The sequence below is a fragment of the Melospiza melodia genome, chromosome 25, assembly GCF_035770615.1.
Source record: "Melospiza melodia melodia isolate bMelMel2 chromosome 25, bMelMel2.pri, whole genome shotgun sequence".
In the NCBI taxonomy this organism is placed as follows: Eukaryota; Metazoa; Chordata; class Aves; order Passeriformes; family Passerellidae; genus Melospiza; species Melospiza melodia.
The window spans coordinates 10,959,214-10,980,182 of NC_086218.1; the positions used below are offsets into that span (position 1 = coordinate 10,959,214).

The following is a 20,969-nucleotide window of genomic DNA, read 5'->3' on the forward strand; positions in this document are numbered from 1 at the left end:
GACCCCTGGGCACATTCTGGGATCCTGGGCAGATTCCTGGTTCCCTGGGCACATCCCCTGGGCACATTCTGGGATCCCTGGTACATTCCTGAATGCCTGGGCCCATTCCCTGGGATCCCTGGGCACATTCTGGGATCCTGGGCAGATTCCTGGTTCCCTGGGCACATCCCCTGGGCACATTCTGGGATCCCTGGTACATTCCTGAATGCCTGGGCCCATTCCCTGGGATCCCTGGGCACATTCTCTGGGCACAATCCCTTAGCACATTTTCAGATCCCTGGGCACATTCGCTGGGACCCCTGGGCACATTCCCTGGGCACATTCTGGGATCCCTGGGCACCATCCCTGGGATCCCTGGGCTCATTCCGTGGGCAAATTCTGCCCTGGGATCCCTGGGCACATTCCCTGGGCACAATCCCTGGGATCCCCGGGATGTCTGGGCACATTCCCTGGGCACATTCCGGGGCCCCTGGGGACCCTCTCCGTGCCCCGGGCCCGGCCATCCCGAGGCCGCTCCGCGCTGTTCGGGCGCTGGGAGGGGCGGCTCCCGGCGGCCCCGGGGCTCCTTTTTGGGAGGGAGAGAGTTAAAATTCCAGGGGAGGGAAGGAGCTTCCATGAATGAAGACAAAGTTTGGCGGGGGGCCAGCAGCGGGGGAGGGGGAGCGGGGAGGGGGCGGCCGAAATCCCAGCGAAAATCAAACCCCCCCCCCCCAAAAAAAAAGAAGAAAAATCCAGAGCCAATTCCATGTCGGGAATCGCCAAACCGCTCACGACCGGAATTTTTATTTTATTTTTTTTCTTTTTAAATTTTTTTTTTTCATTCAAATTTTTTTTTTTTTTAATTCCCTTTTTTTTTTTTTTTTTTTTTTTTTTCCTCCTCTCCCTTCTCTTTTTCCCTGCCCCCGCGAGGCATCATGGGAAAAAGTCAGCATCCCCCCTTTTCTTTTGTTTAATAAAACAGAACGCGCATGATTGGCAGGGAAGGGCCCGCTCGGAGCGCGGCTCCGGCTCCGGCTGCGGCTGCGGCGGCTCCGATGGAGCGCGGGGCCCGGCCCGGCCCCGGCCGCCCCCCGCTCCCGCTCCTGCCCCCGCTCCTCCCCCGCGTTCCGGGCAGCCCGAGGCGGCAGCAGCAGCAGCGGGAGTACCGGACCTGTGAGTATCCGTCACGCCGTGCCGGGTTTGGCAGGCAATGCGCGCAAAAGGCTTCCTGAAGCTGATTTTTAATTTTTTTTTTTTTTTTGTTGTTTTTATTGTGGTTTTATTTTGTGTCTGGAAGGGAGTGTTTTAAGGAGGGAAGGAGCGCCGGTTTGCTGTCGGAGCGGATCCGTGATTCCCTTCTCGCTTCCCTCCCCCCTTTCCCCACCATCGCTATTCCCCTGGAATTCTCCCATCCCACCCTCCCCGCCGCCGCCTGCACGGGGGGGTGACAAAAATCCCGAAAGCCCCGGCAGTAACAATGCCCGGCACCGGTGTCACCCCTCCCCTGCCCCCGGCGATCGATCGAACGATCGATCGGGCCGCGCATTGGTGATCGATGGCCCCGCCGAGCCGCACAAAGGCAGCGCCCGCAGTCGAGGAAATCGGGAAGCGTTGTTATATAAGGGAGCCTGGGAAGTCTGCGTCATCCCGGATGGGGAGGGGGCCGGGCGCTCCCTCCTCCCCCCGCCCCCCATCCCAGCGCTTTTTATTGGATTTTCTGTTCCCAGCTGGATTTTCCCTAAACGGGCCGTCCCAGGCAGATGTGCTGGAATTTTTATCTCTCTTTAAGAGTTTGTGGAGTTTTGGGGTCTTTCCCCCCTCCCATTTCAGGGCATAAAGCAGTTTCTGGAGTTCCTGCTCTCCTCACACATCCCAAAATCCTGGGGTGGGATGAGGTGTGAGGTTTGTGGTGCTGGACCCGGCCCTGGCATTCCCTGCTGCCGAGAAGTGGAGTTGGACAAGAGCACAAACTTAGGGAAGGGAAGCACTTTGGGGAGGGACGATTTTCCTCCTTTCCTGCTTTTCCTGCTTCCCATTGTTAGTTTTGTACTTGGCACGGAGCTGCAGAATGTGAGGACATCCCGAGCTGGGGGTGCTGATCTGGAATCCAGGAGATCCAGGGTCTGGGGGATTTGGAACTGGGGGAATCCAGGGTCTGGGAGATCTGGAATCTGGGACATATGGAATTGGGGGATCCAGGCTCTGGGAGATCTGGAATCCAGGAGATCCAGGGTCTGGGAGATCTGGAATCCAGGAGATCCAGGGTCTGGGAGATCCAGAATCTGAGAGATCCGGAATCATGGGGATCCAGGGTCTGGAAGATCTGGAATCTGAGAGATCCAGGATCTGGGAGATCCGGGGTCTCAGAGATTTGGAATCTGGGAGATCCAGAATCTGAGAGATCCATGGTCTGAGAGATCCGGAATCAGGGGCATCCAGGGTCTGAGAAATCCAGGGTCTGGGAGATCTGGAACGTGGGAGATGGGGAGCTGGGGGGATCCAGGGTGTGAGAGATTTGGAATTGGGGGGATCCAGGGTCTGGGAGATGTGGAATCCAGGAGATCCAGGGTCTGGGACATCTGGAATCTGGGGATCCGGGGGCAGGGAGCCGTGTCCCCGTGCTGGGATCCAGGAACAGCAGCAGGACTCCTGGAGCAGTTTGCTCTGTAGGAATTCCCACCCTGCCACATCCCAGTGCCCGCTCCCATCCCTGCCCAAATCTTTCCTCGTATTCCCGTTCCCTCCCGGGAGCAGCCGTGTCCCTTCTGGGATGGCTCTGGGATCGTTTTTGGGGCTTCTCTGCCGTTCCTTTAATCCCGGTGCTCCTCCTGCTCCGGAGAAAATCCCCGTGAGCCGCCCTCACCCTCCCGTACCTGCTCGGGATTCCTGCCGGGCATTCCCGGAGCAGCAGCCTCCGGAGCCGCAGGGTTTTTGTTCTTTTCCCCTTCCCGATCCCGCTGCCGCCGCCGCGCCATTAAATCCTAATTACCTTTTTAGGTGATTATCCTTTTCCTGGCGTTCCCTGGGAATGCCGGCCCTGGGAGCCAGCCATTTTGTGTGCCGTGCCGAATGAACGCGCGTTTGACGGCGGCGTCGGGATGGGCCGAGCCCAGACGGGACCGGAGCCCCCGGAGCAGGGCTGGGGCCGGATGAGCTGCCAGCCCTGTGGAATCCCCGTGGCATCGGCCGGGATTGACACCAGATCCTGGGATTTGGTGGGGTTTGGGCACCGGGAGTGTGCCCAGGTGAGTTGGATCTCACCAATTCCTGATCCCGGGGAAACGAGACTTCATTGGGGTTTGGATGGGTTTTATTCCCTCAGTCTTGTATCTGAGTGGTGTCCTGGGTTTGGAGTGACCAGGATGGTGCTGGAGCACCTCGGCTCCGGGGATGGATGTCGGGGATCACGTTGGGTTTGGATTCTGGGTTTCTCCTGGACGCCGTCACCGATGTCGGGATGGGCCGAGCCCAGACGGGACCGGAGCCCCCGGAGCAGGGCTGGGGCCGGATGAGCTGCCAGCCCTGTGGAATCCCCGTGGCATCGGCCGGGATTGACACCAGATCCTGGGATTTGGGGGGGTTTGGGCACCGGGAGTGTGCCCAGGTGAGCTGCAGGTGTTGGGTCTCACCAATTCCTGATCCCGGGAAAATGGGACTTTAATGGGATTTGGATGGGTTTTATTCCATCATATCTGAGTGATGTCTGGGTTTGGAGTGACCAGGATTGATCCCAGATCCTGGATTTAGGGGGGTTCAGGCAGTGGGAGCGTGCCCAGGTGAGTTGGATCTCACCAATTCCTGCTCCCTGATCCCGGGAAATTGGACTTCAATGTGATTTGGATGAGTTTTATTCCGTCAGTCTCATATCTGAGTGTCTGAGTTTGGCACGTGGATCCCTTGTGGGGGATCAGGGATTGTTCCTGGTGGATCAGGGATCCCTCATGGCAGATCAGGGATCCCTCCTGGTGGATCAGGGATCACTGGATCACTCCTGGTATATCAAGGATTGTTCCTGGCAGATCAGGGATCCCTTGTGGCAGATCAGGAATCCCTCCTGGTGGATCAGGGATTGTTCCTGGAGGATCACTGGATCACTCCTGGTGGATCAAGGATTGTTCCTCGTGGATCAAGGATTGTTCCTGGCGGATCAGGGACCATTCCTGGTGCTGGATCAGGAATTACAACCCCTCCATGATCTCTGGAGGCTCCAAGGCTGGAAACTGGTGCTGGAAGACCAACGAGGAGATTGACCCAACAGAAAACCCTCTGAGGAGGCTGGGAAGGAGCTGGGACCTCCCTGGAGAAACCCTGGCTGGAATTAACTCCTGCTGCTGCCAAGTTCTGGACTCCGTCGGGTAAATCCCAGGATATTTCATCTCTCCCTGGATATTCCCACTTCCTTCTGGAATATTCCTTCTTTTGACCCAACTCACTCGCTCCAGCCTTTCAAATCCTCCCGCTGAGGATTTATTTTTTTGTGTTGGATATTTCCCCCTGTGGGCACCACATCCAGCCTCCTTGGAAGGAAGAAGGGGTGCTGCTTTGTTTGTGTGCACCAAACCCGTCCTGCCGGGCCCCGTGGAGCAGGAGGAACGTGCCGGGGAGCGCGTGGTGCCATGCAGGGACGGCACCCACAGAGGGCTGGGGATCACCACCAGGACCTGGCCAGCACCCTGGCATTCCTGGAAAGCCTCCCCAGGTCTGTGCAGCCCACCCTGCCCATCCCACCCTGCAGCCCCTGCACTCTCGGCTGCCAGGATTCCACGCCGTGCGTTCGGCTCCCGTTTTCCATCGGTTTTGCCACCATTTGGGAGTTTGTTTCCAGCGAGGAGGATTTTTCAGGTGGAAGCTGAAGGGAGAGGCTGTTCCCTGGGATGTGCTGATCACCCGGGGCTGTGCCCGAGGGCAGCAGGGCCGGATGATCCGGTTTGGGAAGTGCGGAAGTGCCGAGACCGGAGCCTGTCCGACCTCCAGACAGTTCCCGGCCCTGGAGCCATTCCTGCTCTTTGCTGTGGATTTCTGCATGGAACCAGGAGCTCTCCCCTGGCTTTCCCAGCGCTCTGGAAATTCCCAGTGGACCCTCCCCTTCCCCCTCCAGCCACAGGGCCCCATTCAACACCGAATCCGAAGCCTCATTTAATTTTTATTGGATCTGGCTGAGCCTGGAGAACCTCTGGAGCGGATTAAATAGTGCTGGGCCCCATTCCCGGTAACGGCACTTGGCATTTGTTGGGATTTTGCCAGAGGGGAGGGCACTGGGAGACCACCTTGGTGATGGAGCAGGGACTGGGGGCATCTCCAGAATTCCTGCAGGATGCTTCCACCCCCTGGAGAGGACTGGGGAGATCTGCAGGATGCTGGAGGGGACAAGCAGGATGTTGGAGCAGGAGATCCTGGCTCTCCCTGCTGGATCCCATCTCCCTGCTCAGTTCAGCTGTCCGTGGGAGCTCCTCTCCCATGGGATGTTGCTCCTGTGTACCTCTCCCTCTCCCTCCTCTGTCTCCTTGCTGTGAGCAGCAGGAGATCCTGGCTCTCCCTGGTTCATCCCATCTCCACGCTCAGTTCAGCTGTCCGTGGGAGCTCCTCTCCCATGGGATGTTGCTCCTGTGTACCTCTCCCTCTCCCTCCTCTGTCTCCTTGCTGTGAGCAGCAGGAGATCCTGGCTCTCCCTGGTTCATCCCATCTCCACGCTCAGTTCAGCTGTCCGTGGGAGCTCCTATCCCATGGGATGTTGCTCCTGTGTACCTCTCCCTCTCCCTCCTCTGTCTCCTTGCTGTGAGCAGCAGGAGATCCTGGCTCTCCCTGCTGGATCCCATCTCCACGCTCAGTTCAGCTCTCCATGGGAGCTCCTATCCCATGGGATGTTGCTCCTGTGTACCTCTCCCTCTCCCTGCTCTTGTCTCCTTGCTGTGAGCAGCAGGAGATCGTGGCTCTCCCTGCTGGATCCCATCTCCATGCTCAGGTCAGCTCTCCATGGGAGCTCCTATCCCATGGGATGTTGCTCCTGTGGGTCTCTCCCTTCTCCTCCTCCTCTGTCTCCTTGCTGTGAGCAGCAGGAGATCGTGGCTCTCCCTGCTGGATCCCATCTCCACGCTCAGGTCAGCTGTCCGTGGGAGCTCCTCTCCCATGGGATGTTGCCCCTGTGCATCTCTCCCCCTCCTGCTCTGCCGTGCCCGTGTCTGGCACAGGCTGCAGCGGCAGCGCCGGGCGCGGCTCCGGGCGCTCCCGGGTGTCTGGAGCTCCCCCCGGGGTCACTGCTGCGGGCGGGGGCGGCAGCGGCTGCCCCGGCCTGCCCCGGCTTGCCGGGCTAAATTTGGGAGACGTGCGGAGAGACGGGATCAGCAGGTAGGGCAGAGCCCCAGGTGCTCCTCCGTCCGGCGTTTTTTGGGATCGTAGTTGGGATTTCCATGGGTTTTCCTGCTGCCCTCGTGCTCCCGCTGTCTCCAGTGGCACTGAACCCGTGTGCCGATGTGCAGGTGCATCATTCCAGGGATCTGTACCCTCTGGAAGGGTTTATCCCACGAGTGACTTGGAGCCGGCTCCTGGCAGGTGAGGAGCAGCTCCAGGACACTTTCTGTTCCCTGCAGAGCAAGGAATTCCCTGTTCCCCAGCCAGCCACATGGAATTCCCAGTGACTCCCCAGGTGTTTGTCCTGGTCCCCGGGTATTTGTCCTGGTCCCCAGGTGTTTGTCCTGATTCCCCAGGTGTTTGTCCTGGTCCCCAGCCCTGCTCCTCAGGGAAAAGCCTCGCCCAGCTGCTCTGCAGGTGGAGCTCCCCTGGCTCTTTGTTGTCAGAGCTGGTTCCTTATCAGCCTGGGAGCGGGCCTGGGATGGGGTTGGGAAGGGCTCCAGGCCTGGGATGGGGTTGGGATGGGCTCCAGGCCTGGGATGGGGTTGGGAAGGGCTCCAGGCCTGGGATGGGGTTGGGATGGGCTCCAGGCCTGGGATGGGGTTGGGATGGGCTCCTGCCTGTTTTCCAGAGGGCATTCCTGCACCTGGAGCTGAGGTGGGAGGGCGGGGATGGACCTGCCTGAGCATTCCTGGCTGGAGAAGGCACGGTGGGGATTTCCTGGCGTTCCAGGGGCTTCATCCCAGCTCCCCTTCCTTGCTGAGCCCCATCCATGGGGTTTAGCCCCAAAGGAGGGATTGTGGTGCTGTTCTCAGGGACTGCAGGGGCTTCAGAGGGGCAAACTCCTGACCTGGATGGGGACTTGGGAGGTTGGAGCTCTGTGACGAGGTCAGAGCTCTCCAAGGGGTTGGAGCTCTGTGAGATTGGAGCTCCACGAGGAGATTGGAGCTCTCCAAGAGGTTGGAGCTCTGTGAGATTGGAGCTCTCCAGGGGCTCGGAGCTCCATGAGATCAGGGCTCTCCTAGATGTTGGAGCTCTCCAAGGGGTCGGAGCTCCATGAGGAGATCAGAGCTCTCCAGGAGGTCAGAGCTCTGTGAGATTGGAGCTCTCCCATATGTTGGAGCTCCATGAGGAGATCAGAGCTCTCCAAGAGATTGGAGCTCCATGAGGAGATCAGAGCTCTCCAGGAGGTCAGAGCTCTGTGAGATTGGAGCTCTCCCGTATGTTGGAGCTCCATGAGGAGATCAGAGCTCTGTGAGGAGCCCAAGCTGAGCTCGGGGGGATCCCGGGGGGGTTCCCTGGCCCCCTTGTCACTGACCTGTCCCCGTTCCCATCCCTGTCCCTCAGGATGGACCGCATGACGGAGGACGCGCTGCGCCTGAACCTGCTCAAGCGGAGCCTGGAGCCGGCCGAGGAGCGCGAGGACGTGCTGGCCAAGAGGCTGAAGATGGAGGGCCACGAGGCCATGGAGAGGCTGAAGATGCTGGCGCTGCTCAAGCGCAAGGACCTGGCGGGGCTGGAGGTGCCCCACGAGCTGCCCGTGAAGCCGGACGGGATCAAGGGCTACGAGGAGAAGCTCAACGGGAGCCTGAGGCCCCACGGCGACGGGCGCGGCGCGGCCCGGCCGGGCAAGGAGAACATCAACGACGAGCCCGTGGACATGAGCGCCAGGAGGAGGTGGGTGCTGGCAGTTCCGGGCTGGGGGTGAAATGGGGTTTGGGGGGTCCCGGAGAGCCCCTTGTGGTGACACCCAGAGCTGGGCATGGTGGCATGAGAGGGAATGGCTTCCATGGACAGAGGGTGGGTGGGATGGGAAGGTGGCTACAGAGATTTGTGGATTCCTCATCCCTGGAAGGGTCTGAGGCCAGGCTGGAGCAGCCAGGGACGGTGGGAGGTGTCCCTGGAGGGTCCTGCTCAGAGTGAGGAGCTGCATCCTCGGCGGAATTAATTCCTTGGATGTTGTGCAATGTGAGGGTTCCAGCGGGGCACCAGCGTCACACACGGACACTTGGATGGGCACGGGAAATCAGCCCTGGGAACGCTGGGAACGCTCCACTCTGAGTTGAGAACTGAGGCTGGGAATGTCTCATTTTCCTGGATTTTCCCTGGGAATGTGCTCCACCTCTCCTCACCTCTGCCTGCCTCCCTGGCCCTGGCTGCTCTCCAGTGACTCTGTTGGAATTCTGCTCTCCCCTGCACAAAGGAAACCCAACAATTGGTGATTCCTCACGGATGGATCCGTTTTACTCCTTGGATTTGGACTCTGGCTCTGCCTTGTTCCCCTGGTGGAATGTCAGTGATCCAGCCTGGATTTATTGGGATGCTCCTCAAAACAATCCCCAGGAGCTGCAGGAGGGACAGCCCTGACCCAGGAAAATCCCACCCAGATTGGAACTCCTGGCACTCAGCCTGCTTTGCCTCGGCCTCCTTCTCCTTGGGATGCTCTGGGATTTCTCTGCTGGAGCCCTGGTGCTTTGGAATATCCACAAAAGCAGCTGGAATGTTTGGGAGCAATCCCAGCTCTGAGCATCTCCCCAGCCCCGGAGCAGCCAAACCTGGGAGCTGGGATTGGCTCTGGGCTCCCTCCTGGGTGCTCAGAGTTTGGGATGAGAAATTCCACGGTGTCCCCTCAGTGCAGGGACCTTCCAGGGAGCTGGAATCACCTCCACAATGGATTATCCCACACTTTTCCAAGGCTCTCCAGCAGCAGGGATGGAACCCAGGCTCTCAAAGGGCTTTCCTTGGACTCTCCTTGCCTGGATGGTCCCACCTGGATCCTGCTGGACTCCACCACTGATTTTGGTTTTATTTCTTTGCCCTGCTGCTCCTTTGGTTTCCCAGTCCCGTCACGGATCAGATGGATATTCATGCAGGTTTTCCTTCATGGAATGAGCTTTTCCAATAGATCTGGGTTGGGATAGGCTTGGAGTGGTGCTGTTAATGGAGGGGGGGGCTCAGCCCCTTCTCCACCACAGTGAGGATTCCAGGCTGGAGAATCCCTGCCATTCCCTCCCATCCCAGCACCAGGACACGCTCCTGGTTCCCACCTCATTCCCAGGTGGGATTTGCAGCCCTGGAGAGGGAGGGAGTGCATTTGAGGGACTCCTTCCCTCCTGGTGTCCATGGGAGCTGCACTGCTCTGGATCTGTGCTGGAACGAGGGGGATCCTGCTCCCAAAATCCCACATTGCTGGTTCAGTGGGGCTCCCCAGTTCCTGCCTCACTGGGGCTCCCAGATCCCCAGTTCCTGGGGGCTCCCCAATTCCTGCCTCACTGGGGCTCCCCAAATCCCCATTTCCTGCCTCAGTGGGGTTCCCCAGATCCCCAATTCCTGCCTTACTGGGGCTCCCCAATTCCTGCCTCACTGGAGCTCCCAAATCCCCAGTTCCTGCCTCAGCGGGGCTCCCCAATCCCAAATCCTGCCTCACTGGGGCTCCCCAGATCCCCAATTCCTGGGGGCTCCCCAGTTCCTGCCTCACTGGAGCTCCCCAATCCCAATTTCTGCCTCACTGTGCCTCCCCCAGTCCCCAGTTCCTGCCTCACTGGGGCTCCCCCAGTCCCCAGTTCCTGCCTCACTGGGGCTCCCCAATCCCAAATCCTGCCTCACTGGGGCTCCCCAATCCCAAATCCTGCCTCACTGGGGCTCCCCAAATCCCCAGTTCCTGGGAGCTCCCCAATTCTGCCTCACTGTGCCTCCCCCAATCCCAATTCTGCCTCACTGGGGCTCCCCCAGTGCCCAGTTGTGCCTCAGAGGGGTCCCCAGTTCCTGCCTCACTGGCTCCTGTCCCCCACAGTGACCAGGAGCGGGGCAGGCTGACGCCGTCCCCGGACATCATCGTCCTGTCGGACAACGAGGCCTCCAGCCCCCGCTCCAGCTCCCGCATGGAGGAGCGGCTCAAGGCGGCCAACCTGGAGATGTTCAAGGTGAGGGCACGGGAATTCCGTCCTGGAAAGGCACGGCATGAGGGGGGTGAAGGGTCTGGGGGAGGGATGAAATGTTTGGGGCATTGGGGAGGGATGAAATGTTTGGGGCATTGGGGAGGGATGAAATGTTTGGGGCATTGGAGAGGGATGAAATGTTTGGGGCATTGGGGAGAGATGAGGCGTTTGGGGCATTGGGGGGGGATGAGGCGTTTGGGGAGGGATGAAGCATTTTCGGGCATTGAGGAGGGATGAAACATTTGGGGAGGGATGAAACATTTGAGGAAGGATGAAGCATTTGGGGAACTGGGGTGGGATGAAGCATTTGGGGAGGGATGAAGCTTTTGGGACATTAAGGAGGGATGAAGCTTTTGGGGCATTGAGGGATGAAGCATTTGGGGAGGGATGAAGCATTTGGGGCATTGGGATGAAGCATTTGAGGAAAGATGAAGCATTTGGGGAGGGATTGAAGCATTTTGGGGCATTGGGATGGGTTGAAGCTTTTGGGGCATTGGGATGAAGCATTTGAGGAAAGATGAAGCATTTGGGGCATTGTGGGAGGATGAAGCATTTTGGGGCCTTCCTCAGCCAGTTCCAGGTGCAGCCCCCCCGTTCTCACACCTGTGGTCCCAATTCCCACTTGGATTCACCTTTCCCCTTTCCCTTGCTCACGTCCTGCTGGGTTTGTGGGGCTTTCCAGGGGAAGAGCCTGGAGGAGAGGCAGCAGCTGATCAAGCAGCTCCGGGACGAGCTGCGGCTGGAGGAGGCCCGGCTGGTGCTCCTCAAGAAGCTGCGGCAGAGCCAGCTCCAGAAGGAGAACGTGGTGCAGAAGGTGAGGGCCGGGCATGGCTGGGATAAGGGGTGCCCACAGAGCCCCCACCCCACGTGTGGGATTCCCTGAATCCCCTCCTGGGAATGCACATCCCGTCCTTGGTGCCCCCCAGACCCCCGTTGTCCAGAACGCCGCGTCCATCGTGCAGCCGTCGCCCGCCCACGTGGGACAGCAGGGCCTGTCCAAGATCCCCTCCCGGCCCGGGGCTCAGGGCGTGGAGCCGCAGAATTTAAGGACATTACAGGTGAGAATTCCTGGGTTTTCCTGGAAAATGCTGATTTTGGTGGGTGCACACTGAGCTGAGGGGCTTTTCCTTCAGTTCCTGGTGTTTGGGGTTGGGTTTGGGTTTGTCAGGCATTAAGACTCAGTGATCCTTGTGGAGATGGATATTCCATGATTTTCTGAATGTCCAGTGTCCCAGAGTGGGGTGAGGATGGTGCGAATTCTCCAAGGCCTGCAGCCTCCCTGCTGCTCCCAAAGGAGAAATGTTTGCTCCATGGATTTCTGCTCTCCTTGACCATGGAGCAATCCCAGCCTCCCATGGGAAGCAGGGATGTGCCAGCGTGAGCTGGGAAAAAGGGCTACAATCCTCAAAAATGCAGGAGAGTTTGGGGAAAAATGAGGGGTTTGGGGCCTTAGAGATTAATGGGATTCTGGGTAAGCAGGAACTCCAAGGATAAGCAAATCAATGCTCCAAGTTTTCCCTCATTTTTCTCCGATTTTATCACCGAGCTCTGGGGGGATGTTTGTGGTTATCCCGAGCCGGTTGCTGTGATTTAACCCCCGATTCCTCCTGGATCCCCCCAGGGCCACAGCGTGATCCGCTCGGCCGCCAGCTCAGCCCTGCCCCACATGCTGATGTCCCAGCGCGTCATCGCCCCCAGCCCCGCGCAGCTCCAGGGCCAGCGCGGGCCCCAGAAACCCGGCCTGGTGCGCAGCTCCACGCCCGGCATGAGCCCCGCCATCAACTACCAGCCGGTGGGTCTCTGGGTTTGGGCTGGTTTGCACTGATTTGGGCTGGTTGAGCACTGGTTTGGGCAGGTTTTCAGTGGTTTGGGCTGCCTGGGCACTGGTTGGTACCAGTTTGCCCTCAGTTTTTACCGGTTTGTACCGGTTTGGGCACTAGTTAAGGCTGGTTGAGCACTGGTTTGGGCACTGGTGTGTACCAGTTTGTACTGGTTTGGGCCAGTTTGAACCAGTTTGGGCCGGTTTGCACGACCCCCATGCCAAGGCCCCACCTGCTCCACAATTCCCGGGACTCCCCAGCCCTTCTGTCCCCGCAACAGCTCCTGGTGCTCCAGGGGTCTGTGACCCTGGCACTCCCAGCAATCCTGAATCCCCACCTGATCCCAAATCCCCCACTGTGATCCCAAATCCCCCACTGTGATCCCAAATCCCCACCTGATCCCAAATCCCCACCTGATTCCAAATCCCCCACTGTGATCCCGAATCCCCACCTGCTCCTAAATCCCCACTGTGATCCCGAATCTCCACCTGATCCTGAATTCGTGCCCTGATCCCGAATCCCCACCTGATCCCAAATCAAGTCCTGATGCTGAATTCCCGCCGTGATCCCAAATCCCCGCCTGATCCTGAATTGGTGCCCTGATCCCGAATTCCCGCCCTGATTCCAAATCCCCACCTGATCCCAAATTTGTGCCCTGATCCTGAATTCCCCCTGTAATCCTGAATCCCCGCCTGCTCCCGAATTCTCACCCTGATCCCAAATCCCCACCTGACCCCAAATCTCCCATGCAGCAGTCGGGCTCGTCGGTGCCATGCCAGCGCTTGTCCTCCTCCGCCATCTACATGAACCTCCCATCCCAAATCCTGACCCTGACCCCAAATCCCCCCCATGATCCCAAATCCCCCACCTGACCCCAAATCCCCACCTGACCCCAAACCCCCCTGTGATCCCAAATCCCCGCCTGACCCCATACCTCTCCCCCGCAGCAGTCGGGCTCGTCGGTGCCGTGCCAGCGCTCGTCCTCCTCCGCCATCTACATGAACCTCCCATCCCAAATTTGCGCCCCGATCCCGAATCCCCACCATGATCCTGCATCCCCACCATGATCCTGAATTCTCGCCCTGATCCCCAGTTCACACCCTGACCCCAAATCCCCCCCATGACCCCAAATCCCCACCTGACCCCATATCTCCCCCGCAGCAATCGGGCTTGTCGGTGCCGTGCCAGTGCTTGTCCTCCTCCACCATCTACATGAACTCACATCCCAAATCTTCACCCTGACCCCAAATTCCCCCCATGATCCCAAATCCCCCACCTGACCCCATACCTCTCCCCCACAGCAGTCGGGCTCGTCGGAGCCGTGCCAGTGCTTGTCCTCCTCCACCATCTATATGAACCTCACATCCCAAATCTTCACCCTGACCCCAAATCCCCACCTAACCTCAAACCCCCCTGTGACCCCAAATCCCTACCTGACCCCATACCTCTCCCCCACAGCAATCAGGCTCGTCGGTGCCGTGCCAGCGCTCGTCCTCCTCCGCCATCTACATGAACCTCGCGTCGCACATGCAGCCGGGCTCGGTGGCCCGCGTGTCGTCCCCGCTCCCCAGCCCCAGCGCGCTCTCGGACGCCGCCAACTCGCAGGCCGCGGCCAAGCTGGCGCTGCGCAAGCAGCTGGAGAAGACGCTGCTGGAGATCCCTCCCCCGAAGCCGCCGGCGCCGCTGCTGCACTTCCTGCCCAGCGCCGCCAACAGCGAGTTCATCTACATGGTGGGGCTGGAGGAGGTGGTGCAGAGCGTCATCGACAGCCAAGGTGACGCCCGGGGTCGCCCCAAAGGGGATTTGGGGGGTTTGACGCATAATTTGGGGTGGAATCGTGGGGTTTAGGGCTTTGGGGGTGGTTGGAAGGGTTGGAGAAGGAGGTGGTGGGGTTTGGCGGGGGGGAATTGAAAGTTTGGCGTGGGTTTTTGCAGGTTTTTAAGGGGTTCGCAGACTAAATTTGTGGGATTTTAAATGATTTTGGATGATTCGCGGGATTTTGGGTGATTTGTGGGATTTCAGCCAAAATGTCAGTATTTCAGGCAAAAATTTCGGTATATCCGTCCAGTTTTTGGTGATTTCAGTCAGGATTTTCAGGCTTTCAGCCCAAAATGTTGGGTTCAGACTGGGTGCATGATTTTTGGCTGGTTCTGGCTGGGTGGAGGATTTTTGGCTGATCTGCAGGATTTCAGCCAAGAATTTCAATATTCCCCCTCAGTTTTTTGGTGATTTCAGTCAGGATTTTCAGTCTTTCACCCTGAAACATTGGGTTCTCTCTGGATGTGGGATTTTTGGCTGATTCGCAGGATTTCATCCAATTCCCATTATTTCAGCCATAACTTTCACTATTCCCACCCAGTTTTTTGGTGATTTCAGTCAAGATTTTCAATCTTTCACCCCAAAACATTGTGTTCTGTCTGGGTGCAGGATTTTTGACCAGTTCCGTCAGGGTGCAGGATTTCAGCCAATTCACAGGATTTTCATCCACTTCGCATTATTATCTCAGCCAAAACTTTCACTATTCCTGCCCAGTTTTTTTGGTGATTTCGGTTGAGATTTTCGGGATTTTAGCCCGAAACCCTGCATCCCGCGCGGGTGCTGAGCCGGGGTGTGTTCCAGGGAAGAGCGCCCCGGCGGTGCCGCGCGTGGAGCCGTTCGTGTGCGCGCAGTGCCGCACCGACTTCACGCCGCACTGGAAGCAGGAGAAGGGCGGGCGCATCCTGTGCGAGCAGTGCCAGACCTCCAACCAGAAGAAGGCGCTCAAGGCCGAGCACACGAATCGCCTCAAGAACGCCTTCGTCAAGGCCCTGCAGCAGGAGCAGGTGGGGATGGCTGCGAGTGCCCCTTTGCCATGGCTCATCCCATCCCAGAGCATCCCAAAGCATCCCAAACCACTCTGTCCCATCAATCCCATTGATCCCATCCCATTGTTCCCATTGATCCCACTCCACTGATCCCATCCCATTGATTCCATCCCATTGTTCTCATTGATCCCATCCCATTGTTCCTATTGATCCTATTGATTTCATCCCATTGATTCCATCCCATTGGATGTGGGATATGTGGGATCATTGTTCCCATTGATCCCATCCCATTGTTCCCATCCCATTGATCTCATCCCATCAATCCCATTGATCTCATCCCATCAATCCCATTGATTCCATCCCATCGATTCCATCCCATTGTTCCCATTGACCCCACCCCATTGATCCTGTCCCACTCATCCCATCCCAGCCAGGTTGGCCTTCCTGAGGAATTGAGCAGGATGGCATTCCCAGGGGTGTCATTCCCATGGCTGTCTGTCCCATGTCTGTCTGTCTGTCTGTCCCACTCATCCCATCCCAGCCAGGTTGGCCTTCCTGAGGAATTGAGCAGGATGGCATTCCCAGGGGTGTCATTCCCATGGCTGTCTGTCCCATGTCTGTCTGTCTGTCTGTCCCACTCATCCCATCCCAGCCAGGTTGGCCTTCCTGAGGAATTGAGCAGGATGGCATTCCCAGGGGTGTCATTCCCATGGCTGTCTGTCCCATGTCTGTCTGTCTGTCCCACAGGAGATCGAGCAGCGGCTGCAGCAGCAGGCTGCCCTGTCCCATGGCTGTCTGTCACTGCCCTGTCTGTCTGTCTGTCTGTCCCACAGGAGATCGAGCAGCGGCTGCAGCAGCAGGCTGCCCTGTCCCATGGCTGTCTGTCCCATGTCTGTCTGTCTGTCTGTCCCACAGGAGATCGAGCAGCGGCTGCAGCAGCAGGCTGCCCTGTCCCATGGCTGTCTGTCCCATGTCTGTCTGTCTGTCTGTCCCACAGGAGATCGAGCAGCGGCTGCAGCAGCAGGCTGCCCTGTCCCCCACGGCCGCGCCCGCCGTGCCCAGCGTGGGCAAACAGGACGGGATCCTGCGGCACCACACGCTCCGGCAGGTGGGACATGGGGTGTGGGATCAGGGGCTGGGATTGTGGGATGAGATAATGGGGTGGGATTATGGGGTGGGATCGTGGGATGGGATTGTGGGATCATGGGGTAACGGGAGGGATTAATGGGGTGGGATCATGCGATCGCGGGATGGGATGATAAGATGGGATCGTGGGATCGTGGGGTGGGATTGTCAGATGGGATCGTGGGATAGTGGGATGGGATCATGGGATGGGACCATGGGATAATGGGGTAATGGGATCAGGGGATCATGGGATCATGGGGTGGGATCATGGGGATGGGACTATGAGATAATGGGATGGGATCGTGGGATGGGACCATGGGATGGGACCGTAGGATAATGGGATGGGGTGGGACAGGATGGCACTTGATGGGAAGGGGACCATGGGAATGGGATGGGATCATGGAGATGGGGCCATGTGATAATAGGATGGGATCGTGGGGATGGGACAGGATGTGTGCATTGGGATGAGATTATGGGGATGGGGTGTGTACATGGGGATGGGACGGGACAGGATGTGGTCACGGGGAGGTGCCCATCAGGATGGGGGAATGCCCGCCCGTTCTCCCCGTGCCCACGCTCCCAACCCCGTGTCCGTGTGCCCGTGTGTCCGTGTGTGCAGGCCCCGCAGCCCCAGAGCAGCCTCCAGCGCGGCATCCCCACCTCCGCCCGCTCCATGCTCTCCAACTTCGCCCAGGCCCCGCAGCTCTCGGTGGCCGGGGGGCTCCTGGGAATGCCAGGTACGGCGGGAACGGGGCTGGGGATGGGATGGGATGGGAACGATGGGATGGGATGGGATGAGTGGGATGGGATCAGATCAGCAGTGTGGGACACGCCCACTGGGTTTTGGGGCAAACTTTGGGAATTCCCTGTGCCAGCCCCGTCCTGGCCCTTCCTGCCTCATGCGGGTTTCGGGGTGGCCGTGGGGCTGTGGGGTCTTTGGGGTCTCTGGGATCCATGGGGTCCCTGGTGTCTGTGGGATCCGTGGGCTCTGTGGGGTCTCTGGGATATTTGGGATCCTTGGTATCCATGTGGTGCTGAGGATCCCTGGGCTCTGTGGGATCCATGGGTTCTGTGGGATCCATGAGCTCTGTGAGATCTGTGGGATCCTTGGGATCCATGGGGTTTGTGGGCTCTGTGGGGTTCCTGGGCTCTGTGGGATCTGTAGAGGATCCATGCAATCTGTGGGATCTATGGGCTCTGTGGTCTCAGTGGGATCTATAGGATTTCCATGGGATCTATAGGATTTCCGTGGGCTCTGTGGGATCAGTGGGATCTTTGGGATCTCTGGGGTGCCCAGGCTCTGTAGGATCAGTGGGATCCATGGGCTCAGTGTGATTTCCGTGGGCTCTGTAGGATCCCTGTGCTCAGTGTGATTTCTGTAGGATCAGTGGGCTCTGTGTGCTCAGTGTGGTTTCCATGGGCTCAGTGGGATCTGTAGGATTTCTGTGGGCTCTGTAGGATCCCTGTGCTCAGTGTGATTTCTGTGGGATCCCCGTGCTCAGAGTGGTTTCCGTGGGATCCCTGTGCTCTGTGGGATCCCCGTGCTCTGTGTGGTTTCTGTGGGATCTGTGGGATCCCCGTGCTCAGTGTGGTTTCCGTGGGATCTGTGGGATCCCTGTGCTCTGTGGTATCCCCGTGCTCAGTGTGGTTTCTGTGGGATCCCCGTGCTCAGAGTGGTTTCCCTGTGCTCTGTGGGATCCCCGTGCTCAGTGTGGTTTCTGTGGGATCCCCGTGCTCAGTGTGGTTTCCGTGGGCTCTGTGGGATCCCCGTGCTCAGAGTGGTTTCCCTGTGCTCTGTGGGATCCCTGTGCTCTGTGGGATCCCCGTGCTCAGAGTGGTTTCCGTGGGATCCCTGTGCTCTGTGGGATCCCCATGCTCAGTGTGGTTTCCGTGGGCTCTGTGGGATCCCCGTGCTCAGCGTGGTTTCCGTGCCGTCCCCAGGGGTGAACATCGCGTACCTGAACGCCGGCATCGGGGGCCACAAAGCGTCGAGCCTGGCGGACCGGCAGCGGGAGTACCTGCTGGATATGATCCCGCCGCGCTCCATATCGCAGTCCATCAGCGGGCAGAAATAGCCCCGGATCCCCGCAGCCCCGACCGGGCCGGGCTGAACCAGGCCAAACCGGGCTGGGCTGAGCCGGGCTGGGCTGAACCGGGCTGAACCAGGCCAAACCGGGCTGGGCTGAACCGGACTGACCTGAACCAGGCCGGGCGCCGCCGCCGCCGCCTCCCGGGGACAACGCAACAGATCAGACCGAGAACCGCAGAGAAACAAACAGCGAAAACAACACAAAAACAGCGACCCAGACGCAAGAAACATTTCAGAGGCGCCTGCCCCCGGTGCTCCCAGCCCGAACTGCCCCCGGTTCCCCGGCCGGAGCAGCCCCGGCCCCGCCGCTCGTTTTGTAACGCCGCCGCTTCCCCCTTGTGTTGTGGGTTTGTTTTTTGCCCCTTTTTTTCCTTATTTTCGCCCCCCCTCCCTTGGCTCCATGGATGGTTAAAGCTTTTTTCTCCCTTTTTCCAGAGACTTTGGCAAGGGCACCTTCCCCATTTCCCCGGGGGGAGATTTTGGGGGGCGGCCTGTGCTGGTTTGGGGGGGATGCTCTGATCCCATAGAGGGGAGGGACAAATCCCTGTTGGATGTGATCCCAGGGGTGTCACCTCCCCCTGTCCCCACTCCTGGGGTGTCACCTCCCCAGAACACCCCAACCCCAATCCCTCGGCTCCAGCCCCAATCCCAATGTCCCCAGGGGTGACAACGCTGCCAGAGCCACCCCAGGAACCCCTCGGGGGTCCCTCAATGTCCCCTCGAGGTGACCAGACCCCCCCCAGGTGCCACCCCCCGGGGGTGTCCCCTCTGTCCCCACGCTGGGGACGCGGCGGCTCCGGAGCGGACGGCGCGGCCAGGGCGGGTGAGTGACCCCTGACCTGTCCTGAACTGTCCCCACGTCTGTCCCCACATCTGTCCCCACATCTGTCCCCGAGCCCTGCATGCTCCAGAGCCGCTCTCACCCCTCCCTGGCCCCTCTGTCACCGGGGGTGGCACCGGGGTCACCGATGGCACCCGTGTCACCAATGGCACCTGTGTCACCAGCGTGTCCCCCAAGGGACAGCGAGGGGGTCCCTCTGTGCCACCCCGGGGTCCCCGTGTGCCACCCTGGGGGTGACAGCGGTGGCACTGATAGTGGGGAGGGGTCTCTGGTGTCCCCCTGTCCCCGGGGGTGGCACTGGGGGGGTCTCGGTGTCCCCTGGGGGTGTCGGGGAGGGCCCAAAGCGAGGAATGAGCCGCGAGAAAAATCTCGATTTGCACTTCGGCCCTGCCGAGCTCCCCCGCCCCGAGTTCCCGTGGGTTTGGTGAATTTTGGTCACAATTCCCCTTTTTCCCTGACTCTGAGCCTCTCCCGCTCCTCTCGTGCAATTCCCCCAATTGGGGGGTTCCTAAATCCCCCAAAATCCCCCCAAAATCCCCCCGACCCCAAAACCAGGGGGACCCAACCCCTGATTTAAAGGGAGGGGACCCCCCCCCCCCATATATTTTAGGGGGGACCCCACCCCACCCTGAATTAGAGGAGGGGTCCCCCCCTCTCCAGCCCCCTCCCCACATTCAATGAGCACTTACCCTGGGGGGGGTTGGACCCCCAAAATGCCCCCCCGGGACCCCCCCAGAGGCAAAGGAAAAATGGGGTTTATTCTGATTTTTGGGGGGTTTTAATGGGGTTTTATATTCAGAATTTTGGGGTGTTTCTGTTGGCTTTGATCATTTCCAGCTGCTCCCCGCCCCCCCCTCCATTTTCCCATTTTTTCCTTTTCCCATTTTCCCCCAATTTTCCATTTCCCTCCCCAGATTTCTCACCCCGGGAGCACTTTGACAGATGGGGTTTTTGGGGGCTAAAACCTGAATTTTTGGGTTATTTTAGGGATTTCTGTTACTTTTTAAGGGGGGGGGAGTCATTCCCTCTTCACCCCCCAAGTGCCACTGCCCCCCCCACCCAGGGCTGAGGAAAACAAATTTAAAAACCCTAAAAAAAGGGATTTTCACCCTTAAAAATGGTGAAAACCTGGAAAAAAATCCCAAACCCAAGTGCAATACGGGGGGGGGGGTCCCAACTCTTGGTGCTATAAATGAAATTGGGGGGGGGGGGCAACCCTGTCACCCCCCCCTGGGGGTCTCAGCCCCGGGGGCTGCGGGCAGTTCCCCCCTCCCCAGAAATGATCCTGGGCCGTTCCCACCCCCAAAATCGACCCCAAATCCCTTTTGGGGGGTCCTGGGCAGTTTCCACCCCCCAAAATCGACCCCAAATCCCTTTTGGGGGGTCCTGGGCAGTTCCCACCCCCCAAAATCGACCCCAAATCCCAAAAGTGATTCCCAGGATTGGGGAGGGGGGGAAATTCCCAACCCCAAAATGGCCCCAAATCCTTTCCTGGGCTCCTGAGCATTTCCCACCCCCCCAAAAATGAACCCCCCCAATCCCAAAACTGCCCCCAAACCCCTCCTGGGATCCCAGGCAGTTCCCCCACCCCAATCCCGGAATTCCAGGGGGGGAATTTGGATCCATGTCCAGCCCCCTCCCCACCACCCCCCCCCCCCCCAGCATAGGTTTATCCCTATTTTTATTATTATTATTATTATTATTATTTTTGGCTTGCCCCCCTTTTCCCCCCCGTCCTGCTGCCCCCAGGGCTGTGATATCCCAGAAAATTCCCTTTTTTTATTCCCCCCTTCCCCTCCCAGCTCCAAACTTTTGAGGATTTTTCCCGCTTTTTTTCCGGCTAGGGGTAGATCCGCTTGTGAAAACGCTTTTTTGGGGTTTCTGTTTTGGGGGAGGGGGGGTTTGTTTTTATTTTTTTTGGTTCCTCCAAAGGCATTTCCCATTTCCCAAACCCCGAATTCCCACCCCGAATTCCCCCAATCCCAGCCCCCGTTTGCTTCCGCTCTCGCTGCCGATATAACCAGG

General features: G+C 58.8%; 1 protein-coding gene across 1 annotated transcript; it reads left to right on the plus strand.

Moving 5' to 3' along the window:
* Positions 1–1,052: 1,052 nt before the first annotated feature.
* GATAD2B (GATA zinc finger domain containing 2B) lies at positions 1,053–19,794 on the plus strand. The gene is made up of 11 exons (XM_063176644.1): positions 1,053–1,152; positions 7,675–8,004; positions 10,121–10,250; positions 10,948–11,079; positions 11,192–11,323; positions 11,887–12,057; positions 13,544–13,859; positions 14,705–14,907; positions 15,887–15,997; positions 16,634–16,751; positions 17,956–19,794. Exons 2-11 carry the CDS (start codon positions 7,676–7,678, stop codon positions 18,087–18,089), a joined length of 1,776 nt encoding a protein of 591 aa, XP_063032714.1. The 5' UTR covers positions 1,053–1,152; position 7,675; the 3' UTR covers positions 18,090–19,794.
* Positions 19,795–20,969: the final 1,175 nt, after the last annotated feature.